Source organism: Chrysemys picta, chromosome 2 (assembly GCF_011386835.1).
Source record: "Chrysemys picta bellii isolate R12L10 chromosome 2, ASM1138683v2, whole genome shotgun sequence".
In the NCBI taxonomy this organism is placed as follows: Eukaryota; Metazoa; Chordata; order Testudines; family Emydidae; genus Chrysemys; species Chrysemys picta.
In genome coordinates, this window is record NC_088792.1 from 249654341 (window position 1) to 249682281 (window position 27941).

General features: G+C 43.7%; 2 protein-coding genes across 8 annotated transcripts in view; one reads left to right on the top strand and one right to left on the bottom strand.

The window, feature by feature from the left end:
• On the bottom strand, positions 1–27922 carry MTERF3 (mitochondrial transcription termination factor 3). 6 transcript variants are annotated; one of them, XM_005291621.5, is made up of 8 exons: positions 27783–27922; positions 25571–25925; positions 21733–21885; positions 20540–20729; positions 14660–14807; positions 13325–13396; positions 5983–6144; positions 1–252 (listed from the first exon to the last, which is right to left on the bottom strand). In XM_005291621.5, exons 2-8 carry the CDS (start codon positions 25899–25901, stop codon positions 58–60), a joined length of 1251 nt encoding a protein of 416 aa, XP_005291678.2. In that variant the 5' UTR covers positions 25902–25925; positions 27783–27922; the 3' UTR covers positions 1–57. The 6 variants fall into 6 exon arrangements, with proteins under 6 accessions (XP_005291678.2, XP_023961042.2, XP_008166566.2 ...); XM_024105274.3 differs by having other exon boundaries at positions 25571–25922; positions 27783–27906; XM_008168344.4 differs by lacking the exon at positions 27783–27922 and adding an exon at positions 27324–27466.
• PTDSS1 (phosphatidylserine synthase 1) overlaps positions 27597–27941 on the top strand; it is a 51522-nt gene continuing 51177 nt past the window's right edge. Inside the window, exon 1 of one of the 2 annotated variants that reach the window (XM_005291618.5) lies at positions 27597–27910. In XM_005291618.5, the coding sequence (XP_005291675.1) occupies positions 27732–27910 (179 nt within the window). In that variant the 5' untranslated portion in view covers positions 27597–27731. The remainder of the gene's footprint in view (positions 27911–27941) is intronic. The other variant, XM_024105272.3, reaches the window with a different exon arrangement.

Sequence of the window (27941 nt, forward strand, 5' to 3'; positions counted from 1 at the left end):
TTTTTGTAAAACACATTTATTTCATAACATTCTCTCTCTTTTTACATGTGTTACTAATTAAAGTGTTTTTAAGAATTTTTCAAAGTCCTTTACTGAGGCCTTGGCAACCTCTGTACAAAACACCTCATCGGGCATGGATACTAGTTTGTCCAGAGAGATGTAGCTGGGCTGTGCTGGGTCATACTGTGCTCTTCCCAAGAATGTAAGAAACATATGTCTTTCTTTGACTCGTAATAGCTTTGAATTGAAAACCTAGGAAACAAAAGAAAAGGTTGAGTTTTATAAGCTTCAGGCTCTATAAGTACATCTAAAACTAAAAGTTTTGCAACTAAAAAGTTCTGAATAAAAATGAAAGTTTTGCATCTTCCCCCTTCATTTTTCGAAACCATTCCTCATTAAGTATATGAGCCAGATCCTACATTACACTCGATTTTATTTTTAAATTAGCACTGTTGGAATTAAACAAAGAATCAATAAGTGATGATGAATCTCTAGAAAGTAACTTCACACAGTGGATTCCATTTATTAGCAACTGCTTGGTTCTCAGCAAAATGTTGTCATTATCTGGAAGTTGCCAATAAGTAGAAGGTAGGTTTGCAGAGCTGCAGCCAGGGAAGAAAGCATTGGGACATGCCTTCCCTGCCTGCAGCACTGCAAGCCTGTCTGCAGCTGGTGCATGCAGGATGAAGCCCAGAGAGCACATGGAGAGGTACCATGCCTCCCCATGGACTCCCAGTGCCTTCACTCCCCATGGAAAACCCCGACATTTGGACTGTAACCTCCCTTGCCCTACCCACAACCTCCCTTCCCAGTCTGCAGCGCCAGGACTCCTGCAGGGGCTTCCCCAGTGGGCAGGGATGCAAGCGCCCCAGACTGTTAACTCCTGTGAAGGCAGGGGGCTGCCACCAGAGAAGGAAGCTCTTTGATGTGCTAAGCCTGGGACTTTAGTGCCAGGTCAGGATGCACCCTGGAGAGCGCAGGAAGAGGTACCGCACAGCCCTAGGATTTCCTTCCCTGGCTGCAGCCCTGCAAACTTGCCTATGGATGGGGCCCTTATTCCAATCAATCAATTAAATAAAAAAATAGTAAGCAACATGCCTATTACCAATATCCAAATCCCATTAATATTAAAGGTAATGGGATGGAATCAGCTCCCATTAACTGAAAATTATTAACATTGGGTTTGCTATTAAGCAGCATCCCCTGTATATGCTAACCCATAAATCAATGGTACTTTCTAACCTGGAATACTGTGTTCAGTTCTAGTCAGTCACCTTATTTAAAAAAAGGTGATAGCACAAATGGGGGTTCAGAGATAAGCAACAAGAATGATTGCAGGCAAACAGAAGCTTCCATGTGAAAAGAGATTCAGACTAGAATTGTATCTTAGAAAAGAGACAAATAAGAGGGGACGAGGACATGATCCAGTACAAAATAATGAATGGTAGAGTGGTGGTAGATTAGGTACAGCTAGTCACCTTTTATAATGCAGAACCAATCGGCTATACGAAACTGATAAAAGGTAGTTTATTTCATACAGTACACAATTAGCTTGTGGAACTCATTTTCACAAAATAACACTGAGGCCAAGCGGTCGATAGGATTCAAATAGGGATTGGGCATTTATATGGATAAGGTATCCAGAGTTATAGCAGTACGGATTAAAAAACAAACTCAAGAGTTTTGGGAGGAATATAATTCCTCATGCTTCAGAGCATCACTCAACTTCTTTAAGGGGAGTAAAGAAACTACCTGGGGGCAGATTATCCAGAACTGCTGACTGCAGGGCTTCTTCCACTTTCCTCTGAAGAGGCTGGTATTGGTATGGTATTCTTACTCTGGCCACTCTTGGAGACAGGAGTGGGGAGAGATAGCTCAGTGGTTTAAGCATTGGCCTGCTAAACCCAGGATTGTGAGTTCAATCCTTGAGTGGGCCATTTAGGGATCTGGGGCAAAAATCTGTCTGGGGATTGGTCCTGCTTTGAGCAGGCGGTTGGACTAAATGACCTCCTGAGGTCCCTTCCAACCCTGATATTCTATGATACTGGACTAGATGGTCACTAGTCTGTTCTGGTATGGCAGTGCCTATGTTCCTGCCCCCCAAAAACTTACCATCTAAATAGGACATGGCACTAAGTGGGGATCAGAAACAGACAATAAGGGAATAAGAAGGAAGAGTGTGACAATTAAGACTATTTTAATGGTTAATAAAAATGTCATTTTTTTCTCCCCTCACTTCTCATAAACAAGATGACAAATAGAGAATTTTTAGGAGAAATCTGAATGAGGCAAAGGAGGGGCTTGGTGAAAGATTTGGGGAGGCCGTTCCCAGCATAAGGGGTAGCATGAAAGAAGGAAAGGAGATGTGAGAGAACAAGAGGCATGAAAGCTGATGATATTGGCAGAATGGGGAGGGCAGAGAAGACACAAAGAGAAACCAGGTTAGAGATCGATCTATCTTCTTTCATATGGCATTGCAATGCTTTTTTGTCATTGGATAAGTGAAGACATCAGTCTTCTGTTTGCATAGTAGCTTGGTCAGGTAATCAGATGTTGCAGTGGAGAGAGGCCCCTTCTACACTGAGTTGGAAAACAGAGATATAAGCCAATGTTTCAATGTTTGCCCTGAAAAGGGCCATTTCACTGAAGATTGTCACTTGAGTTGCTTTTCGGACCACAAGGCTGTCAATGGTGTTCGGTCGCCATGTTGATGGCTCTAATCATGCTGAAGCACGGGTAGGACCACATGAAGGTTGCCATCTTCCTCCCTAGAGAGTATCATGGATGAATGATGAAAGGCCTTAAAAGTAAAGACATGACACTTAAATATTATGTGCAGCACAATGGTGAGGCTGTGAAGCGTCTTAAGAGGGGGATGAAGTAGTGGAAGCAATGAGTGAAAAAAGGGATTTTGGATGGACTAAAAGTGCGTGCTAAATAGATCTGAGAGAAGGAGACTGTAGTAGTCCAACCAGGAGCTAATTAGGGTGTGGACAAATAATCTGGTCATCAGGACAGAAGGAGCAGATTTTTGCACATGGCCTATATGTTGTTGGGGGGGGGGGGGGAGGGAAGCATCAAAGATAAGCCCAATTATAATTAAGGCTGCAATTTAGTCTCAGCGGTCACAGAATCTGTGACTTACAAAGACCTCCGTGACTTCAGCTAGCGCCAGCTGGGAGCTGCAGGGTCCCCTGCCGCCTGCGGAGGCAGGGAGCTGTGGGCGAGCCCCGCAGCTACCGCAGGTGACAGGGGGAGCACTGCAGCTCCTGGCCACCAGGGTGGCAGGAGGGATACGCCACTACCAGCTGCTGCGGGCGGCAAGGGGGACCCAGCAACAGGAGGAATCCCTGCTGCTCACAGCCACCCCGGGCGGCAGGGGGGATCCACACTGCTCCCATGCACCATGGGTGGCAGGGGTGATCCACCGAGCTCTCGGCCACCACAGGCGGCAAGAGGGAACCCCAGAGCTCCCGGCTGCTGGGGGGGGTGGGGTGGGGAGAGGAGGAGGAGGAAGAGAGGCCAGGCCCTCCCCCCTAGGCTACCCATTTTGTCATGGGTATTTTTAGTAAAAGTCAAGGACAGGTCACAGGCTTCTGTGAATTTTTCATTATTGTCCATGACTTTTACTAAAAATATCGGTGACAAAATCTTAGCCTTAGTTATAATCCTAGGTGGCAGGGAGGATGGTGGCATCAATTGTTGTGGAAAAGAGGTAGCTGAGAGGGCTTGGTAAGAAAGTTTGTGTGTTCGGTTTTGCATGAGGCTTGAAATGGTGATGATCCATTATCTAAAATGAGATGTTAGAGAGACAAAGATGAGACTCAGCTGCTGGAGACAGTTTATATTTGTGAATCATCAGCATAAAGGCAATAGTTAACAGTGAGTGCATGGGCCCCACCAAGGATAGAGCACAGGCGGAAAAGTTGATGTGTCAAAGAACTGAGCTTTCAGGGATTCACAACAGACAAAAAGCCTTCAAAATGTACGCAGAAAGAATGGCTAAACATGTAGTTAGGAGAAGAACCGAGAGAGATGGAGTCATGAACCTAAGGGATGATGTGAATAGTACCAAAGGCAGGAAGATGAATATGGAGATAAACACTGAGGCCATTGGACTTAGTGTTAGAGCAGTGGGTCTCAAACTTTTCTATTGGTGACCTCTTTCACACAGCAAGCCAAGTGTGACCCCCCCTTATAAATTAAAAACACTTTTTTACATTTAACACTATTATAAATGCTGGAAGTGAATGTTGAGAGGGAAGAGTGGAGATACAGGCAGTAATGGGAGGTCACACGAGATTTTGTCATTTTATCTTGGGGGGAAAAAATGGTCATCAAGATCCTGGATGGAGGGAGAGACACAGAGAAGAATCCTCCCCAACAGTCTGTTAGTTTACCTTTTTGTTTGGTCTTGACTTCTTAAGATTAGCCATCCCATGGCTTTTACTTCAAGATTTAGAATGTTAGACTCAGTGTCATGGCTACAATCATTTAATTCCTTCTTAAACTGCCCTTTGCAGGTTTAAATTGCACGTTTTTCTTGTAAAAAGTTGCCATGTTCCACTCAGAGATGACTGCATTTCAGCAGTGGGTAAAGTAAACCCGAAATATACTGTTTATTTTTAGGATGAAAGAAAATGTAAGGCAGTAGAAAAAAAGTTAATCAGGAACTCAATTATTTGTGCAATACACCTCAGTAAAGATTTTAAGAAGTCAAAGAAGTACACTGATGTGTGAAGACATTTTGTTGCTTGCCATATACATTCTAAAGGCAATACAAGAAATTACATTCAAGCTATTTAATTATATTAAACTTCTGCCAGCTAAAATACTTAACTTAGAAACAGAGCAAATCTGAAAGAAGTCTTTGCGAGAACTGCATTTTTAGAACTAGTTAAATACCTGATGAAGAGGGTTTGGATTTTTTGGATTGGATTTTCCAATAATTTAGATTGAACTTTCTCCAGTGTCCTTCCTATTTCCCATGAAAACCTTAGGTCCAGTGGTACTCAGAACTCAGTGGTTCAGGAGCCAAATTAGCGATTAACATTACCCAAAAGAACCACAGTAGTGTGAACTCATTGTTTCATTTACTATTTTTATATGTATATATTATTCTCACAACAAAATGACCAAGTATTCCACAATAATAATATAGTGAAAGCATCCTGATTGGTTAATAATTAAATCACAGTGTTTTAGTATCATGTGCTGCAAAGGGGAGACATTAAAGAACCACTTGCAGTTCCCAAGCCTCAGGGCACGTCTTCAGTACCCACCGGATCGGCGGGTAGCATTCGATCTATTGGGGATCGACTTATCGCGTCTAGTGAAGATGCGATAAAAATCGATCCCCGATGGCTCCGCCGTTGACTCCGGAAATCCACTGCGGCAAGAGGTGGAAGCGGAGTCGACAGCGGCGTGGCAGCGGTCAACTCGCCGCCGTCCTCACAGCCAGGTAAGTCGACCTAAAATACACAACTTCAGCTACGCTATTCACGTAGCTGAAGTTGCGTATGTTAGGTCAACTCCCCCCCTCCATAGTGTAGACCTAGCCTCAGTCTGAGTATCGGAGGTGCAGATGATGAAGGCTCCAACAACAGTGTTCAGTATAGCAGGCACTTATCTATATTGTAAATCACCCAGTAGAGGTCACCACTGTCATAACCATAGAAAACAAGATTATTATGTTCACTGGACCAAGGAAGAAAAAAGTACTAAATGAGCTCCCAAACTGAAATATTTAGCACAACTTCCTGTTGCTCCACTGAACTAATCATGAGTGAATTATTACTGATAAAAATTGTTCAAATTTAAGCAAAGCCCCAAACTACTTTTTGCTGCCAGAGATCACTTGAAGAATCCATGTGGATTCTGGCGGTTGTATAATTTTGCCCTCAGTGCTAGCTCAGTGAAGGAAATCAACCTGCTTGTTTTGACGGCAATTACACTTTAACCTACAATTCTTAAATCTCTTACTTGAGGGAATTTAGTAAGGATGTGGTGGGGAATGCCCATTACATTGTGCAGGTAGTCAAAAGTCTCTGTTAGCTTCCTTTTGTTTGCAGTTAAAATCTTGGGGATTTGCGATACAATATGCTGAATTTCATTACGTCGAAAACCAAGTTCAACCTGGCACACCTGAAAAAAGAAATAATAAATCAGCTACGATAATTTGATTTTTCTTAACACATCACTGAAACTTGTTATATTTAAAAAAAAAAAAGTTATCTGTACTACTAAGATATCGCAATCACTGGTCATCTAGCTGTGGGTATCTAAACTATCGCGACCACCATGTTTAGACTGTAAACTGCTTAGGGACAGAAACTGAGTTGCTTTATGTTATAGAACCACCATGAACACTGATGGTGTTCAACAAAAAGGATATAAACACACGTGATCTGGTAGGTTGCTGAATAATAAAACTTTTGCACTTTCATACTACAGCACAATCAAACTGAGGATCTCAAAGCACTTTACAAAAAAATAAATTTAATCTTATCTCAGGTCAGGTAGGAAAGTTGTTATCCCATTTCACAGATGAGGAAACTAAGCACAGAGATCAAAAGATTTGCCCAAGGTCACACAGTAGGTCTGTTGTAGCGCCAAGTGAACATCCCAAGTGATTTAACTGTATTCATACTTACATTCTCAGGTTTTTTTTAATTGTACAGTACCTCCTCACTTAAAGTCGTCCCAGTTAACACTGTTTCGTTGCTGATCAATTAGAGAACATGCTCGTTTAAAGTTGCGCAATGCTCCCTTATAACATTGTTTGGCAGCCGCCTGCTTTGTTCACTGCTTGCAGAAAGCACAGCCCATTGCAGACGACTGGTCGGGGCTTAGAACCAGGATGGACTGGCAGTCCCCCCCCCCCCCTTCCCATCAGCTCCCTGCTCCCCTAAGTTCCCTGTGCGGCAGCTGCCCAGCAGGCTATCAATTGTCAGGCAGTTTAGCTGTCCCTCCCCCCACTGCCATATGCTGCTCTTGCCCTCTGCCTTGGAGCTGTTTCCAGGAGCCTCCTGCTTGCTGTGCAAGGAGGGAGAGGGGAGAAGAGGGGTGCTAATCGTCAGGGTGTCCCCTTCCCCCCTGCTCCTGCCCACCACTTACCCCATCTCCACAGAGCAGGAGAGGGGACACAACAGGGCTCAGGATGGGAGGGAGCTTGCTGGCAGCAGCTGCTGTCTCAACTTGCTGATCTACTTAAAAAGGCAATGTACTTAGAGTGGGGTCAGCGTACTTAAAGGGGCAATGCGCATCTCTCTCTCTCTCACACACACACACACACACACAGGGTGTAGCTGTGTCTGTCATGCTGTCTCCCCTCCCCCCATTTGTGCAGTCTTGTAGAGCGTGAGGCTACATGAACAATGTGTTAACCCTTGAGGACTCAGCCTAGTGCTAATTCATCATTTAGCAGTAAGGCATTCCCTGGGAAATATCCCACCCTCTTACTTCCACCTCAACCAAGCTTCACAATCATCATTGTTGCATACAGTATTAAATTGTTTGTTTAAAACTTAAAGTGTGTGTAGTCTTTTGTCTGGTGGAAAAAATTTCCCTGGAACCTAACCTATTTACATTAATTCATATGGGGAAATTGGATTCACTTAACATTGTTTCGCTTAAAGTCGCATTTTTCAGGAACATAACTACAACGTTAATCGAGGAGTTATTGTATTAACTATAAAAAGCAACAGAGGGTCCTGTGGCACCTTTAAGACTAACAGTTAGGTGGACCCTCTGTTGCTTTTTACAGATTCAGACTAACACGGCTACCCCTCTGATACTTGTATTAACTATGTCTGCCATCCCAGGCCTATGACCCACAATTTCATTAACAGTCATCCTTTTATGCCTCCACCTCCATCCTGATTAGTGGTTGATGACACAAGGGACAACAAACCAAAGGAAACACAAGAAACAATATTTCTTCTGATAGCCTGAGAAGGTTATTGGTTGGGTGATAAGGGGTGAACGAAAATAGAGGGAAATAGTCAGACTTACCTCCAGAAATACTATCCCTGCACAATATAACCACCTCCACTTGCCCAGAAGCAGAATTCCAAGGCTGGGTCTACCCTACAGACTTATATTGGTATAACTACATTGCTCAGGTGTGTGGATTTTTTTGTTTATCCACACTCTGAGCAATGTAGTTATACCAACCTAACTCCCTTTAATATTCTTGGATGGAGATTTTCTGGGCTCCCTGATTTAGTCCCAATAAACTGTTTGAGTTTGACTTCCACCTCAGACGTAGTAATTTCTACATCCATATCCTCGTTTCCATTAGCCACCCTGCCGCTGCCGCTAAGATCTTCATTAGCCTTATTAAAAACAAAGGCAAAATATTTGATTTGGTGTTCGGCCATGCCTAGATTATTTTTAATCTCACACACCATCCTCAATGTTTAGCGGTCCCACTTCTTTCCTTTTCATTTTATTTATATGGCTATAAAACTTTTTATTATTGGTTATAATTCCCTTTGGAAGGTCCAACTCTGCTTGGTTTTTGTCAGTTCTCACTTTATCCCTACACTTTCTGACCTCCAAGAGGTAGCTTTCCTTGCTGATCCATCCCATCTTCCATTCCTTGTAGGCTTTCTGCTTTCTTTTAATCACCCGTTTGAGATGCTTGCTCATGCAGGTTGGAGGGGTGGATGTCTGTTTACCTGGCAGCAGAGCTGCTGGCCAGAGTGGTCATCTAGGCACTGTGGGATATCCTCTGGAGGCTAAAAGCTGTGTAAACAGGAAGAACGTGTCTTCACTTGCACATCACCACAAAAGCATCACTGGTAAGAGCTGTACACCTCTCGTGGAGGTGGTTTTCTTTTTGCGATGAAAAGTCTGAGTTTTACTGCAAAAAGTCATTGGCAAGTGTAGACGCTCCCATGGGTTTTGTGCAAAAAAGGGACTTTTTCCGCTTTAAATGGCAAGTGTAGACATGCCCTCTGTCTTATCCATTCCCTCGCTTCTAATTTTTTTTACAGTAAATCTCATCATTAATATACAATGCTACTCCACCACCTGTGTCTTTATTTCTCTTTCCTAAACAGCACATACCCTTCAATACCAGTACTCCACTCATGACTACTATTCCACCATGTTTGTTATCCCTATATATCTGGTTTCACTTCCTGCACTAATAGTTCTAGTTCCTCCATTTTGTTACCCAGGCTCCTGGCATTACTGTAGGAACATCTTTTTATTGTCGCTGCTTAGCTTCACCGACATTCCTCACCCAACTGGGTACACAAATCTATTGCCAGTATTGCCTACCTGACTGGTAGCTTCATTGGTATTGGCACTATTTTTTCTTTTAATGTCCATTCTCCTACCCACTGCTGTTCCTTTATCCATTGTTGTATCCTTTCTTGATTTTCCTCCTTCTCAATGTTAAAATCAGCTGTGGAGATTACATGAGCATACCCCAACTATCTCCCCTGAGTTTCTAGTTTAAAGCTCTTGTAATCAGTTTTGCCAACATCCATCCCAGAAGTTTATTTCCCTCACTACTCAGGTGGAGTCCACCCCATGAGAACTGTCCTCTGTCCATGAATGCCTCCCAACGGTCAAACATCCCAAAGCCCTCCTTCTATTACCACTACCTGAGCCATCAGTTGATCATTATAATCTTGTCTCATCTTCATTCTCCTCTAGGGACAGGTAGAATGTCACTGAAGATCACCTGAGCCTCCATTTCTTAAGCGTCTTCCCCAGCCTGGCAGAGTCTCCCTTGATACGTTCCAGCAAGCATTTAACTGCATCATTTGTTCCCACATGAAAGACAATCAGTGGATCCTTTCCTGCTCCCATTAGGATCCTCTACATCCCATATCTTAGCTCCTGGCATACAGTACACCCTTCTGTTCTCTAGATCAGCTCTGGTGACAGGCCTGGGTCTGGGGACTCCCTGCTAAGAAGAACAATCACATAGACCTCCATTTCCTGCTGATAGAGTGATTCTCCAGCCTTCCTCCTGTTCTTTTTGGATGCAAGTCCTCTTGTCTTTTATTCTCCCTTACAATCTTCTGCAAGTCATCCTGTATCCTTCCTGGGGCTCTGAACTCTGGGTATCTCCATTGACTCTTCCCCTCTTCTTATAGGACTAGCCACTCTTCTCTTCTTCCTTGCCCTCCCACTTTCAGTTACTGCCTGTCATGCCCCTTCTTCATTCACCAACTCCGCAAACCTGTTCCTGAGCTCTATTTCTCCTTCACTAGCTGGTCTTTTCCTTTGCCTGGTTCTTGTAGTCACATGCTTCCTCTGGCCACTTTTCTCACCCAGTAATCTCCCCTTACAGTTCTTCAGTCCAGCTTCATCTGCAAGTCTTGACTTTTCCCTTCAGCCTGCTCTTGCCTTCCCTCCATCATCTGCTCGAATCCTCTTCGAAACTCAACCATAGTTTCCACCTGCATCTCCAAACTTCAGATCTTCTTTTCCATCAGCTCTACCAGGTGGCACTTCATACAAACAAAGGTCTTTTCAGGTATCCGCTCCAGGATCGTGTTCATCCTGGAGCTTCCACATCCGGTCATCTTCATTGTCTCTTCCATTGCTTGGTTGATTACCACTGCTGCCTCTGTATCTGTCACAGCCTTCCCACCTAAAATCCTGCCAATCTGACTGGGGGGAATGGAGTGGTGTCACCTTCCTCCGCAGCATGGGACACAGGTCACTTGCAGGTTTAAACTAGTGTAAATGGTGGATTCTCTGTAACTTTAAGTCTTTAAATAATGATTTGAGGACTTCAATAATTCAGCTAGAGGTTAGGGGTCTATTACAGACATGGGTGGGTGAGGTTCTGTGGCCTGCAATGTGAAGGAGGTCAGACTAGATTATCATGATGATCCCTTCTGATCTTAAAGTCTAGGATTATCCCCCACCCCCCGACCATGTGGACAGTGCTATGTCGACGGGAGAAGCTACTGTCTCTCAGGGAGGTGGATTAATTATGCCGATGGGAGAAACTCTCCTGTCAGCTGAGTAGCATCTTCACTAAAGTGCTATAGTGGTGCAGCTGAGCCGCTGTAGCACTGTAGACAAGCCCTTACTGAGGAGACAACTTAAGAAGTGGGGGTGTTCTCATGAAAAACTGGATGCTCCTCAATCCTGTGAAGCCAGCCAGCTCTGCAACAGACTGAACTTTTTTGGGAGAAAAACTACTTTATTAGACAGGAAAAGTAACTACTATTAAGTGCAGACCAAGGGTTTCTTTGATTTTGTTTTGTATTGTATTGTAACCTTTTGTTTCCATCACTTCATCTTGTTTTTAGTAGACTTTCTCCTTTCTTAAATAAACCTTCTGTTTTACTAAAGTTGTGTTTATACAGGAGTGGTGATTTAAGGTAAAACTAGTAAATGGGGATACACTGCTCCTTTTGGGGCAGAGGACCTGGCATTTCTGTGATTAACTAGTGTCATGGGCTGGATACCACAGGGGAATGCTTCAGACTGTGCAACTCAGATGCACCAAATCTGCAAGGCAAAAAACAGGGCTAGTATAGCCCAGAGAAGAGTACTTGGGTGGCTGAAAGGCTGGTAGTGTTAAGGAGCTAATACCCAGCTAGGCACAGACAAGACACCCTCATGGCAGAGGCAGGAGGACTTTCAGTCCCGGGTGCCCTGAGAACCATCAGACCATCTAACAATTGTCCGACGGAAACAACTCTTGTCCACTACCAACCTAGGCTGGATTTGAACTACTGATCTAAAGTTTCATAGATTCTAAAGCCAGAAGGGACCTCTGTGATCCTCTAGTTTGAACTTCTGTATAACACAGACCACAGAACTTCCCCAAAATAATTCCCAGAATCTCTCTCTCAGAAAAACAAACAAGGAGTCCGGTGGCACCTTAAAGACTAACAGATTTATTTGGGCATAAGCTTTCATGGGTAAAAAACCTCACTTCTTCAGATGAAGTGACTCTCCATGCATCTGAAGAAGTGAGGGTTTTTTTACCCATGAAAGCTTATGCCCAAATAAATCTGTTAGTCTTTAAGGGCCACCGGACTCCTTTTTGTTTTTGTGGATACAGATTAACCCGATACTTCTCTCAGAAAAATATCCCATCTTGATTTAAAAATGGTCAGTGATGGAAAATCCACCACAACTCTTGCTAAATTGTTCCAATGGTTAATTACTATCACCATTAAAAATGTACACATTATTTCCAGTCTGAATTTGTCTAGCTTCATCTTCCAGCCACTGGATTGTGTTATACCTCTTTCTGTTAGACTGAAGAGCCCATTATTAAATATTTGCTGCATATATAGGTACTTATAGACTGTAATCAAGTCTGCAAGATTAAAGACTATCTCACTTGCAGTCCCTGAATTATCTAGCCTTCAGGGGATTTATTTCCACAGTATTACTAGATTTAATTAGTGACTAATCAGAACTGTTTCTTCCCATCCACAAAGCTGAGGACAGCAACACTATGTACTTCATTAGACAGACAGACACAAACTTGGGCTTTTCAAAAACATTCATTGCGACACATTACTTGCACGGATTGGGGATTCAAAGTTCATTAAAAAGAAAGTGCTATTAATTGAAACAATCTGCTCCTTTCCAAACCTCCTCCCTCACCACACCCCTTCCAGATTGGCAGATTTCCAATGGTCAGGAGTTTCAGAGCAGCTATTCCAACTCAAAACAATAGATTTTTATTCATTTATGGATTATATGGTAATAGGATTTCTCAAATTGAGTTACTGCACATCATGCTGTTGGCCTGGCTGGTGTGACAGCACAATAATTAAAGCAATACACAACTTACATTTTCAAAGGGGAAAGAAGTCCTTATGGAATTGCAAGTTATTTATCCAACAATTGTTAATAATGACCATCTGCTATCAGATAATAGGTGTCAAATCCACTTTTTGGCAGCTCAGCTTCCTACCAAGAGAAGATAATCAGCTGCATATTTCTTGCTCCTAAATCCTCAGGGATAATTACTATATTTTTTGCCAGCTTGGGTTAAGAAAAGATAGTGGCCCAATCTTTCACTGTTTACTCAGAAAATGATACCTGTTCATGTCAACAGGACTTTTAACTGAGTAAATTACGCCCAGAGAATCCTCTAAGTCCAAAATTTTAAAAAACCAAAACAAAGTGCTATTGCACATGTGCTCTGAAACCTGAATGTTAAAGACCAAAACAGTTTTACTAGAAAGATCCTTAAAGTGGTTTTAGATGTACATATAAATACATTACCTCCTGTGTGGAATTTACATCTAAGGAATTTTAAATCTGTATTTTAATTAGCATAGCTATACGATATATTGACTTATGAGATGGTTTTTAAGTTTACCTGCCAATTTTCTTTTATGGGCTCAAGACTGCCAGTCAGTAGCCTTGGAAGACGAACTACTAAATCCCGGGTCTATAATTTAAAAATGGGAAAGATTATTGTTATTGAAACCACAACTGTTAGAAATCCATCCATGTAAATCAGATACATATTTTAAATTCACAAACTTTTTTTTTATTTTTACACACATATGCTCCTGAATTTCAACTCTAGTCTGAGGAAATTAATTCTTTCATTTGAAAATTCATTGTATCTCCAGCACCAGGATTAGAGAGTCTGAAGAAAAAGGAAAAAATAAGAGGAAAGGTACTAATAAATAGCTGGAGTCAAATTTCACCATTCAAAAAAGAATGGGATTGAAAGGTATGGCGAAACAGCAGGAGGATGGGATTAAAATAGGCCTATGGACAAAGGCATATTGAACTCCATATTCTTCGACAGTTCTTAAGAGTTGTTCTTTTGTTAAGATACCCAGTCAGTTTTGAAACATTAAGGTGCTGGTCGCTGTATGGACTTTATCACCTGGTACACTTTATTTCTCCACCATAGTCTCCTAAAGACTTTTAGCAGCATATCCTTTTTCTATGTTGTTATCATGAGACAAATAAGAATTTAACCACCAATCAGAGACATGTGTGACACATATCATCGTGGTTTTGTACTATTTGGATTTTCTTCCCCTTCCCACCACTCTCAAGGCTCTATTCCAGTTATCTTTCTAGCCAAAGAGCAGAGGACACCCTTTGGAGGCTGATAATTAAGGAGCAGCCGTTGAATGAAGTAATTAACTCAACTCCTACATGCTTCAGAAGACTGAATGGACTGATAATGCCTTGAAGACCATAAAGAAAGGGACCATGCATCTAATCTGGTCTCCTGTGCAACCATGCAGAGTACATCCAATAGGTTTCTGGGCTAAGCACAGTGTTAGGAGGTTATGCTGGTATGGTATTTGTATACTATATGATGTACTTAAGGCCCTCATTATATTGCAGCATTTTAAAAAAAGATGAAGTCAGTTGTTTTATTTATTGTTTTAACAGTAGGATCAATCCTCTGATGCTGCATCAGATGATAAAGCTGTATACGCATTTGACACTGTTCACAGATATACTGCCTTCAGAGGCAGTATTTTGGGATCCTTAGTGATAAAGATTCAAGCTACCTACCTGGGGGAGTTAAAGTCATGACTTCAGCAACAGCATGAGAATGACAATCAATAACCTTGCACGTACACTATAGAAGTATTTTGAGGTTATCTATGGGCACCTATATTTCAAGTCTAGCCTACTTTCACTAACAAAATACATAAGTATGTAGGGGTATATTACTTACTTTTTGCACACTTAGTCCAAGTTCTTTTTGGAAGAAACCCAACCTATTATCCAATCTTTCCACCGAAAAAGACAGTAAAAACGGAGCTCTCGAGACCATCCGTGCAACTGCTTCCTTACCAAATTTTTTTGATTTTAGGTAAGCCACTCTAGGAAAGAGCAAACAATCAGTGAACATTTATTGCCTCCATATATTCAACTAGTTGCTCAAATTCCTCAGTGATACCTGGCAAACAGACATGTTTTAATATTAACATACAACCCTGCCAGAAATAATTAGGGGGGGAAAGTCTGCAGTTATCATAAAAGCAAAATACCATCCCTTCCAATTAACTACAAGCAAAATATGAGAGCAAAATGTCAATACTGAAGACAGATTTTAATTCTTTCCAGCTGTACTTAAAATACAGGTTAAAATAGTTATCTGCTTAAGTACCAGCCTGTCTCACAGATTAAGAACGCACTTATACACATCAGGGCATGTGGCTATGACAATATACATTGCCTTCTGTTTATTTTAATGAAATACATTTTCATTGCTTTAGTCAAACTTAAGGACCTCAATACCATCCTCCCTTGCACAGTCCTATTATGCCAATATCACAGAAGTAGAAATACCATACAATGCCATGTATGGAGAAACCTTCCACAAAAAAGTAAATTAAGCATTTTTAGATTTGTAGAAGTTATTTTTGTTATAATAGATCTCTACTTTTGGTCATTGGCCCCAAGATTAAGTTATAAAATATCTGGTTGCCAGGACACAGAAACAGTTGATCAACAGCCTTTCAAGGGGAGCAGTGGGGACAAAAAACCTAACTGGCTTCAAGACTGAGCTTGATACATTTATGGAGGGGATGGTATGATGAGACTGCCTACATACAATGGCACGTAGCTGACCTGCAACTGCTAGCAGTAAATATCTCCATCATCTGGTGATGGGACACTAGATGGGGAGGGCTCTGAGTTACTATAAATAATTCTTTGCCAGCTGTCTTGCTGGGGGGGGGGGGGGGGGGGGGTCTTGCCCACATGCTCTAAAAGGTCTAATTGACCACCATATTTGGGGTTGGGAAAGAATTTTCCCTCGGGTCAGATTGGCAAAGACCGTTGGGGAGGGGGCTTTCGCCTTCTTCTGCAGCATTGCCAGTCTGACTGGGGAGGGGAGAGGTGTCACCTTCCTCTGCAGCATGGGACACAGGTCACTTGCAGGTTTAAACTAATGTAAATGGTGGATTCTCTGAAACTTGAAGTCTTTACATCATTATTTGAAAACTTCAGTAAGTCAGTCAGAGGTTAGGGGGTCTATTATAGGAGTGGGCGGGTGACGTTCTGTGGTCTGCAATGTGCAGGAGGTCAGACTAGATTATCATGATGGTACCTTCTGACCTTAAAGTCTATGAGTAACATTTTTATGTTTAAGACAGGTTTATTTACTCTCCATCTGCTGAAGTCAGTGAAAATGGAATTCTATTTAAATACTATATGTAGGGCCCTACAAAATGCAGTCCATTTCGGTCAATTTTAAAATTAGTCAATTTCACAGTTTCAGATATTTACATCTGAAATTTCACAGTGTTGTAACCTGGGGGGTCCCCAACCCAAGCAACAAAGTGAAATTGACCTAATTCTTGTCAGTTTGTTGCCAATAGGGTTCTAAAAAGAAAATTTTCCTATCACAATTTTACTCTGCTGCACTTCTTCCACTTAAAATTTGCTAGATACATTATTCCTTGCAATGAAACCTAGACTTCTGCCGAAACTAATGGCAGATGTCTCCCATTTTCAGAGGAAGTCTCCTATTTACCCCAATGAATGGATTGTTCAAGACCGGTTTAAATATATCATATGCTCAAAATTGCCAATCCCAAACATTCTAAAAAACACACAATGGTTTTTAAAATTTCACAATGTAAGTCAAAGGATTGTGGAGTTCTTTTTCTTTGCTTTCTCTTTGGCGAGTCATTAGGTTTTATGGTTTCAAGCTTTTCTGCAAAACCATGAGAGCCAGAAACTTACTTTAAAAACAAATTTTAAAAGTACAGCTGACATTTTCATGTGGTCACCTGACACTAAGAGCTGAGACTTTTAAGACAGACACGAACAAGACTCATGATAATCCTGTGAGAGTTGGCAACCCTGTCAGATCAGCAGTTGTATAAAGCATATTAAAGATTCAAGTCACCATTAACAGTATTTCAAAATAAACATATCTGGTGCAGCTGCACTACAGACACTGATTTGCAACTGTCAGAATTGTTATGAATTATGGAATGTTTTTACTTTTACAGTGTTTATCTCAAGTCATAAATGCCAAATCTGTTGAAACTTTTGTTTTGTTTCCTGGCAGCATGGGATCCATAACAATAAAACATTCCAGAGAGTGATGTAACCAATATTGTGTCCATCTGTATTTAAGTGTTTAGGCACAGGTGATGTTGCTTCTTTAATTCAAAGGATACATTACATATTAATTCAACATACAGCTTGCTATATCCTCTGCACTACAAACTTATTTTTAAAGTGCCATGAAAGCATTTATGAATGCTAAATAAAAGATAAACTCACTCAAATCACATGTTTAGTATATTCAAAATGAATTGGAGTGTACTTTTTTTTTTTGTAAACTTTGCAAGCCAGATGGCATTACAGGACATTCACCAAAATGAAAGTCTGACTTCACACCTGAGCTAGGTTGACTTTATCATCCTAAAGAGAGTATCTTGAGAAAATTAGAAGCAGCTGCAGACCCTCCAAAGTAAGCATACTGCAGCACAGCTCTACCTGTAAATACTGGTTTCATATTGAATGTGATATAGGTGTCTTTTCTGTACAGACATATTGCTGCTCCATGGGAAAAAGGGTATTGATCTTTTGACAGCTAGCAAGAGTGCAGCAATTACAGGTTTGTTAGCATTTCTAGTCTAAATGCTAGCTTTCAGGAATTTCTCTATTGGATAGACAGATCTGTTATGTGCAGAAGCCAGGCAGGCATAGGCAAAACCAAGTTAGGTTTTGTAAAAAGTTGATTCCTATACCAATTAAAAAAATGGGAAACTTTCTAAATAAAAAAAAAAAAAAAGCCCATTCTACTGCAGTACTAGCACAAACTTAGCACTGGGGTAGTGAACTTGGCCAGAAAGTGAAACGAACTAGTTATTTCAGCATTCAGTAACTGCCTCACCACAGTAAACAAACTGCATAAATTGGGTAAAGAAAATTAAGGCCACGTCTACACTATAAACTTTGGTTAAGGCAAGTTACATCAGCATAAAACCAAAGCACTTAGTATGTCGCTTGTGCATACTTCGCTCCTTGCATCGGCGCTATGCGTACTCATCGGGAGTACTTGTATTGATGCAGTGCGGTGCACCATTGGTGGGTATCCCAGTGTGCAACCCACCACTGTCCAGCGCACTGTCTTCTGGGAAAGTTTGGCAACACATAGTGGGGCAGAAATGAGCTGTGCAAGGATGACTGGAGCAAGGGGTCAACTTCCCAGTGGGCAACTGTCTCCATCCCACAATGTCAGCTATATCAGGGGTTCTCAACCTTTTTCTTTCTGAGGCCCCCACCAACATGCTATAAAAAATCCACGGCCCACCTGTGCCACAACAACTGGTTTTCTGCATATAAAAGTCAGGGCCAGCGTTAGGGGGTAGCAAGCAGGGCAATTGCCTGGGGCGCCACATCACAGGGGCCCCGACGAAGCTACATTGCTCAGGCTTTAGCTTCAGCCCCGGGTGGTGGGACTCAGAGCCCATGTGGGCTTCAGTCCCAAGCGATGGGGCTTTGGCTTTCTGCCCTGGACCCCAGCAAGTCTAACAATGGCCCTGCTTGGCGGCCCCCCTGAAATGTGCTCACGGCCCCCCAGCGGGCCCTGGACCCCTGGTTGAGAACCATTGATCATAATTTTCATGCCTTTTTTCAATATTCCACAGACATGTGAGGCCCTCCTCACTGTCCACCATCACTAACAGAAGCATGGAGCCTACACAGTTCTGCACTCTTGTCATGAGCACTGCAAGCACAGGACACACAATCCTCCAGTATTTGCAGAGCTGCAAGAAGAGCTGAATCAGCAGGGAACATGATGATTTCTTGGAGGACAGATTGCTGTGGGACATAGCGAGAACCAATTCAAGGTTGTTGATGGTGTTCACTGAGCAGCTGCAGATGGTGGCGCACAGCTTCTGGACCTGAGAAACAAGCACTGTCTGGTTGAATCACATTGTGATTAAGGCATGGGATGATAAGCAGTGGCTGCAGAATTTTGAGATGTGCAAGGCTACATTCCTGGATCTGTGTGCTGACCTTGCCCGAGTCCTCCAGTACAGCAAAACCAAAATGAGAGCTGCATTGACAGTGGAGAAGTGAGTGGCGATCGCACTGTGGAAACTAGCAACATCAGATTGCTACCGGTCAGTCGGGAATCAATTTGGAGTTGAGAAATCCACCATCAGGGCCATTGTCATGCAAATGTGCAGGGCTATTAATAGAGAGCCCTGCGCGGATACAAAAAATGTGTATCTGCAGTCGATCCGCGAGCTGCAAAAATTATCTGCGGACATCCACAGATTTGCAGGGCTCTACTTACCGTGGCTGGGCTGAGGCTCCAAGGCACCCCCATGCTAGAGCCCGGTCGGGAAGAGGCGCGTCGGAGTCACGGACCCTCCACCTGCCCTCAGCCGGGCGGGAACACAGCCAGGGCCTGCTTTCAGCCCTCCCCCAACCCCGGGCAGGGTGGAGGGTCCACTGCGGCTCCCCACAGCAGCCAGCCCAGCTCTTACTGTGGCCGGGCTGCGGCTCCAAGTTGCACTGTGGGGAGCCTGGGTCCCTCCACCTGCCCTGGGCAGGGCACCTGGGGGACACAGACATGTCCGGGGGCTGCTTGAGCTCTCCGCCCAGGGCAGGTGGAGGGACCCAGGCTCCCCGGGGCTGCCAGCATGGCTCTCCCCAACCCGGCTCTGGCCGGGGGCAGCTCGTAAACTGCAATTCTGCTAGGTTTAGCTATATCAGCCTAGAAAATTGAGTAAGCCATCTTAGCAGGTGGGCATGACATAGAAATCAGGCTCCTGGAAAAGGATGCGAGTAGCCCAAATCTTTCCAGCTTCTTCATTTGTTTTCTGTCCTCTGCTAGTCAGACTCACTCCCGCAAAATAGCCAGGTAGAAGAATTTTGTTGTGACTTAACTACAGTTTCTCATTCTCAGAATAATTTCAAACATGTTCCCACCTACCTAAATGTCACAGTTGTAGGGTTCCCAGTCTAATACATTTTTTTGAAATTTTGTTCTACCTTTCTGAGTAGTGGCAGACTTAGATCTATGAGACTGTAGGATTCCAACTCCCAAGGGCCCCGCACCTAGCTCCCATAGTCCCGATTACCCTCCATAGTCTGGACTGACTCTGGCACCAGCAGTCTTCTGCACAACCTCAGTTATAACTGCATCTCTCTGCTCCCTGTTTAGAAAGCTGAACTTCCTTCCTGCCTTATTTCCTGGTTCATGTAGAAGTGGCAGACATCAGTAGGTGTAGATCCCCGAACAGGTGGGGAGGCAGAAGGAAATTTGAGATGGGAATGGTGGGGGCACAGAAAAGATGGGACAACCAACAGGTTTGTAGCACAGGTGCATGGAAATTGGGTGGCTTTAGATGAGGAGGGAGGCATTGTGTGTGGATTTTTACTTAGGGTCCTGACTCCAAGCACCAGCCCATTTGAGATTTTAAAGCATTTACATGTTAGACCCAACAAAATCCCACTGTAATATTTTACCTATTTTATAGATGGGTAAATCAAAGTAGAAGGGATTGGGTTTATGTGATTATAGTTAGCAGGTATAGGATTAATGGATCTTGGGCTTGTTTCATGAAAGACCTACCTTGTCTCTAGCGCCTCCATGTCTACAGCAAGAATGTATGGATTTTGGGTCAGGAATGGCCCCAGCTGATTATCTTCTACACCCACATCCTTAAGAAACAGAAGTCTTTTTCTTATATCTTTTTCAAAATCCAGTCTCAGTAGGAGTTGGCCTGCATTTGGACGTTTTTCTACTTTGGACAAATCAACTCCTACAGCAAATAAATCACAGACACTACTTTAGTTGAATGCTTAGTTAAATGAATTATGAGGAAGAGATAAGAAACGTAAGTACATGCTACACTGCTTGTATGAAGTCTTGAATACAACTTTTGTGCATACAGACAAAATATTTTGATTGCTCAAGATATTATGGTCACAATAGCTTGTATATTCAGAAGAGAACCCAGAAAGCTTATGCCCAAATAAATCTGTTAGTCTTTAAGGTGCCACCAGACTCCCATTTCAAACAGTACTACGTTAATACACACTAGAGAAATTTTAGTGCAAGTCCGCAGGGCCTACACAGACCATTAGCACACGGCACATTAGTGAGGACTAAAATCTACAACTGTCTGGTATAGTGTAGACAAGTCCCAAATCTTTTTGGATCTCCCCTCCCACACGTCATTTTTGTATTCCATGCATTTCTTGCACTTAAAGAAGGTTGGAGGGGAAGGGAGGATGAGATCACCTTGACTTCAGGCATCTTTCTTTTTCAATTTGAGGTTTTTTTTGAGAGAGTCACGATTTTCCCCATTTCTCCCACCCTGCCTCTCTTAATTTTTCTCACTTTTAGGGCCCTGCATGATGGTAACTTTCCTTCCTACCAAGAAGGAAAAAGTTGCAGCTTCTCCACAGCCAGTTTCTTCAGTGAGCCCAGAGGGATGGAGGCTGCTAGAGTACAGCAAGGTGTTCCCTACCCTCAGGAGCTGCAGGTGACGCCCTCTCAGTGCTCCTAGCTTGTGCTAGATCAACAGCTGAGGAACACAGATTCTGTCCCAAACTAACATACATTGCTGGTAACCCACATGAACAGCCTCTACTTGTGTTCATTTGTCCTACATCTCTCCCCTCTACCTTGGATTGTGCGTTGCTACACCTACAAAATTATGATTTGCAAGTTTACTGCTAAGTCAGTAAGATCAAAATATAAACTAAGGACTATTCAACACACCAAGCACAAATAATCTGCCTAAACATCATTACACTTACCCAAAAGCACTAATTTGCTCAGAGTTTCTGAACGATCAACATAATCTCTAAGTGTGAAAGAACCAAGGGGAAGGGGTGGCTCAGCGACAATCTGCACAGCTTCTTCTTCAGAGATCTCCTCCAAAGCAGATGAAGGTGGTGTATCTTCCCAAACTAGAATCCATTAAGAAGAGAAATGTTAATAGATTTTCTTGACAAACTGTCAGAATTTCCAGTACCTTCCCAGTATGTCTCAAGAACTAGAAGTTAAAGTATTTTCAAAATATGATTTTACTAATGTTGTTGCTTTTACTTGTTTAGGTATTTCTTCTGTGAGGCAACTCTGATTACCAGGCAACAGGAAACATAATTAGCTGTAATGTGATGAACTCAAAGGACCAATTCTTTCCCTAGCTCAGCCAGGACTTCCTGCTAATCCCGCAAAAGCTTTTTTGCATGCTTAACTTTAAGCATCCAAGTGGTAATATCATGTGCTTAAAAATAAGCATGTGTGTAAGTATTAGCAGAACTTTACAGTGCAACATGGGCAAGTCACTCAATCTTTGCTTCAGTTCCCCATCAAATATGGATAATATCAGATCTCTAGCCGGTGAAGCACAATTAATAGTTGGAATGTATCTTAAGGTCCTTGGATTGATGCTGCTGTAGTAACATCACCAAAAAGCTTCCTAATAGTGAGATCTATTGAATTATATAGAAGTCACACAAGGGAAGTTGTAAAAGCCACATCAATTGAGACATTTAAATTTATAAGGGCCTGGAGAATATTAGCACACCTCTTTGCAACAGCCCTGTAAGGTACAGAACTACTGTTATCTCTGTTTAACAGATCAGGAATTTAGATACAGAAATAGTGACTTACCCAAGACTGCACACAAAGTCTATAGCAGAGTTGGGAACTGAACCTATACATCCTGATTCCCGGTCTAGTGCCTTAACCACAAGACAATCCTTCTTCTTACTTCAGATTTTTTTTTAAACCTACTCTTGTTACAGTAATTTGTTGTCTGTCTTGAAACGAGTTAGAAAAACACTTTTTTCCATTTTGTACACTTGTCAGCATTTCTCACATACTCTGTTTCAAAGTTTCTCCAGTTGTGTGGGTCTTTCACACAACAATAAGGGAGAAACTTCTTTTTTGTTAGTTTTTAAAGAAAATAAAACTGAAAAACTACAAAACTGGCATGGACATTCGGGACTAGTGGAGTCCCTGAAACTGTATCTATTTAGGAGCTATGAAGTGGATGGTGTGTCTCTCTAACAAGGTTCTATGTGTCAACACTTCAATTTTTCAGTAGTGATAGTTTTAGCATAAACATCCAGCTAGTGTGCATAGCCAGTGTGGCTAGACAGAATAAAAGGTAGAGTTATAAGTTATATCGTCCATCTGCCACTGTAACTGCAGAATTGTTCCTCAGATTTTCCCATACTTTGTAGAGTCTAGTTTTAAATGCCCTGAAAGTTGAGACATGGCCTCTAGCACCTCTATTCCACAGTCTATACAGAACTCTCACTGTTATAGGGTTTTAGATGATTTTTCAGCAGAAGTTTCTCTTTTCTCCATTTCATCCTAATATACCTATCTGCACTTCTGGGACCAATTCAGCCCTGGCATAAACAGACAAAACTCCATGGAAGTTGGAGTACCTCACAGAGGGGTTGTAGGGCTTAATTAATGTCTAAAAACACAAAGTCCTGGTCTATGCTAGAAAAGGTACATGTTGCTCGAGAATACATATGTGAGTTGCACATCGTATGGGTCACTAAACAGCTTGCTACACTTCCACCTATTTACACCTCTGACTGCAGAATCTCTACTTTGATACACTCTGGATGAAAGCCGACTCATCTAAACCAGATTTACACCCTCTTTGCACTACAGTCACGGAGGATCCAATCCTTCTCAGTTGTACATGGGGTTAGCTGCAAGTGTAGGCCAGACAAGTCAACACAGTTTAGGAAAATCACTTTTTCTAGCATTCCCCATTTGCAGAAGGAGAAAATGGTTTGCCAAAGGACACAAAAAGGAGTCTTTGCCAGAACCAAACTAAAACTCAGTTTCTTGGCTCCTGGTACTATGCTCATAGCCCACCTCTCTGCTGTGGGGAAGAAAGGCCTGTAAGCAGTATCTAAAACAGTTTAAACGATTAGTGTGTTTAAACTACTGTTTTAACACACTAATCATTTAACATACATTGTTATGAGTGATATAAAGGGTTAAAACAATCTCTAATACCTTATTTCACAGTTGCAGGTAAATGCTATTATAAGAATGAAGTATAATTCTCATACTTAGTACTTCCATAGCAATTTTTCTCCATACACATTAAAAGCCCTTTTCAGAGGTTATTATCCTTATTTAGGGGTGACGGCACAGAGTGGTTCAGTGGCTTGCCCAAGGTCACACAATGAGTTTGTGGCACAGTGGAAAAGAGAATTCATGTCTCCTTACCACCAGTCTGATATTCTGATAAGCAGATTAACTTCTGACTAGATTTAAAAGCAATCAACATGGTTTCTGGATCAAGTACTTGTCTCATATTACAGAAACCCTGTATTAATACTGGGGTTCAAACTGAGTGAAACTTGTAAAGACTGTCCAAATATGCCAGCATGAGCAGGACTGAATGAGTTAACAGCCAAAAGTAAAGTTTAAAGCAGGATTTTCAGTACAGAACAATAGAAGTTCCTACATCATGCTGCCAAAATGAGAATGCTTAGGTCAGTGGTTCCCAAACTTTAACAACCCGTGAACCCCTTTCATTAAAATGTGAAATCTTGTGAACCCCCTCCTAAAAATGAATATTTCCAGGGATTTAAGTTTAAATCTCCTCAGTGTGATGCTAACAACCAACAAACTAGAAAATGAGAAGATTCACTCACATCTCACTGAAGCAAAACAGCACTCCAGAGAAAATGACTTAGTATTGAATTACTGAGGCACCTTAACACTGCTACATTGACTACAACATAGTTCTGGGTGGTTTGGTGCGCAAACATCTTTTCTTCCGCCACCAGGGCCATCCCAAAGGGGGTGCCCCGCGAGGGACCACCCTCCATGTACAGCATGGCCCCTGTTCATTCTGCCCTTCATGATGCCCAACTTCCCCTGTCTGCCAAGGACAGGGGTCTGAGCTGCCACCTGAGTGCCTGGGGTCCCAGCTGCTGCCCTGCCCACCACATGGCTCAGGCTGGCAGCCCTGCGCTGGGGTCTGGGCTGCTGGCTCCCGGCCCCCACTGCCTGGCTCCGCGCTCTGCGGGGCTCGGGCTGCCGGCCCCCGCTGACTGCTGGGCTCAGGCTGCCGGCCCCTCCGCTGCCCGCTCTGTGGGGCTCGGGCTGCCGGCCCCTCCGCTGCCCGCTCAGTGCTCCACGGGGCTCAGGTTGTTTGCTCCACAACGGGGTCCCACCTGCTGCCTCCCATGCCCCAGATCCTCTGGCTGCCATTAAGGACATTTTTCTGGCAAACCCCCTGTAACATTGTGCCAGCTCCAGTTTGGGAACCACTGACTTAGGTAGACGCTAAGTAAGATAGGCTACGCAATAAAATGGCATGAGCCCTCATCACAGAAAAGCAGAGAAAGTATCAACTGAGATGAATGAGTCATGTGAGACGAGACGTGGGATATGCTGGCTAGAGAATATATGAACTTGTAGCTGTGGGACATGAGGAATACCTAGAAAAAGGTGGTTTGAGATGCTGAAGGAGGACATGAAAGTTGGTGTCAGCTTGTTAGATGCACTGGACAAGAACGCTTGGAGACTAAGAGCCGACACCAAACTGATGGGACATGGTGGACTTCAAGTTTAAGTTAAATTAAAATTCTTAAAGTTTCTTACCCTCATATAATGTTTTTGTATCTGAGCTGGGTATTACTTCTGCTTGCTGCTGGTAGTGGTTTACTGGAGAAAGTAAGTTACTTTCTGAAGAAACAATTTGTCCATTACTTGAGTTGGTGGACTGTAAACGGCTCCCCAAAGATACAGGTCGGTAGGTCTTCAATCCACGCTGAAGAAAGCGATTATCAGTGCACAGCAAAGATAGAACTGAAAGCTCATCCAACTGCATCCATGTTCTGTGAGTTTTTCTCAGTCGCTGAATAGAATTAGCAACATTACTTGTTTTCACTGATGAGCACCATATGCTTATCTGCCGAGCCCAAAAAGCCATCTTCTACATAAATACAGTTCCCTGCTAAGGAAAAGGAGCACTTAATTATAGGGAGAAAATTGTCAGGAATAAAGCAATACATCTCACTGTTACACAAACTAGGATGAAAGTTTAGGAAGTAGCTTTGTCAAAATTAAAGCAGAAGTAGGTCTGTGCTATATAATGTCATTCTACTGCCTCGTAAATTTACAAATGTGATGTCCTAGAAAATACATAATTGAACACAATAAAAATTATTTAAAAATCTCAAACTGAAATTGTTTCCCTTAAGTTTGTTAATTCTCAATAATCTCTTTATGAAAAAGAGAGAATCAGGGCACAATGTCAAGTCTCTTGATGGGGCACTGCCAGACTGTCCTTTGGTTCCGTGTTTGTACAAGCACATAGCACAGGGACGTCCTGGTCCACGACTAAAGCTCCTAGGTGTTATGCTAATACACATAAATTAATTATAACAGTAACACATTTAGTCTGGTTATGAGCATGCAATGAATACTGTATCTTGAAAGACAAGGCAGCTCCCCCTAGCCCAACAGGTACATTGCTCTCTGAGGCTATGGCTACAGTAGAGAGCTTACCGCAGTGCACCCCCAATGCAGCTATGTCAAGGGGAGAAGCTCTCCGGCCAAGGTAGCGCAGTCCACACCAGTGCTTAAGTAGGTGTGACTCATGTCACTCAGAGGGGTGGCTTATTCATATGCCTGAGTGACATAAGTTATACCAAGATAAAGTTATACTATGTGCTCCTGCTCTCAGACAGATCCCAGAGCTAGGACCGTGCCAAGGACACTCAGCTCCCCGGGACACATGAAGCAGGAGCACCCATCAGACCTAAAGATAATGCAGCGCTTAAAGTGGTCTGAAAAAAGCAGGAGGGTCTGACTCTAACATAACCCCAGTCAAAGTAAAGTGTCATGCCTAGGAATCAAACAATTCACAATGTCTTGTATTACAGAATCACATGCAACCACTAGCTCATAAAGCCCCTTACAAATATCTATTGTCACTGTTTTTAAGTGAGACAACAGGCCTCATACAAGTAATTAAAACCCAAGACATCCTAGGACTGGGGGGCGCAGGGACGCTCAGACCGTGCCTGGGTTGCTGCCTCTGTCCTCCCTGGCGCGTCCGTGCCCGGAGCCCGGCTCTGAACCTGTCCCCCCGAGGTGCTGGGCTGGCAGGAGGCCCGGTCCGTGCCTCAGCGCGGTTAGCCTCCCCCCCAGACACAGGCCCTGCGGCGCGGCGGCGGAGGGACGGAAGCGGGGCTGTGAGGCGGCCCCGCTGGTAGAAGCCCTGCGGCCTAAAGTGACAGGCTGAGGGAACCGACGCAGCACAGCGCCGGCCCTGACTCCGGCCACGGGCCCGCAGCCTGCCCCATTCCCAGCGCCCCCGGCCGGGTGACCACGGCGGGGAGGGTCTCACCTGAGGCGGCGGCGAGGCCTTGAGCCGCGCTACTGGCTCCTCCTGTCGCCTCGCCCCGCCCCCTCCCGGCAGGTCTGCGCGCAGCTACCCTGCCTCGCCCGCCCCCTTCCCTCACGTCCTGCAGAGGCGCTTCCTGCCCGGGCGAGACCATCTGCCGGCGGGTGCGGGTTGATACTGTCTTCCCTCCCCCCGCGCGGCCCGGCCGCTCCCTCCCCCCGCGCAGTAATTCTCCGCCCCAACCCCCCCGCCTCGGCGGGCTTGGTCCCAGCGCCCGTTTGGTCCCGCGCGCCCAGGCCCCCGGGCGGGGAGAGCGCTTCTCCCTCCCGCGGGCGGCCTCCCCAGCAGCAGCAGCCGCTGAGCCGAGCGGAGCGGAGCAGGCGGCCGGGCCGGGCGGCGCCGCGCGGGGAGATGGCGTCCTGCGTGGGGAGCCGGACCCTGAGCAAGGACGATGTGAACTACCGACTGCACTTCCGCATGATCAACGAGCAGCAGGTGGAGGACATCACCCTGGAGTTCTTCTACCGGCCCCACACCATCACCCTGCTGAGCTTCACCATCCTCAGCCTCATGGCCTTCGCCTTCACCCGGTGCGCGGGGCGGCCCAGAGTGAATGGGGGA

Coding starts and splice junctions, on each gene's coding strand:
- MTERF3 (XM_005291621.5), bottom strand. CDS start 25,901: ATGGCTTTTTGGGCTCGGCAGATAAGCATATGGTGCTCATCAGTGAAA. Junction 20,730..21,732: donor GAGCAAATTAGTGCTTTTGG/GTAAGTGTAATG, acceptor TATTTGCTGTAG/GAGTTGATTTGTCCAAAGTA. Junction 253..5,982: donor TCCTTACTAAATTCCCTCAA/GTAAGAGATTTA, acceptor TTTGTTTCCTAG/GTTTTCAATTCAAAGCTATT.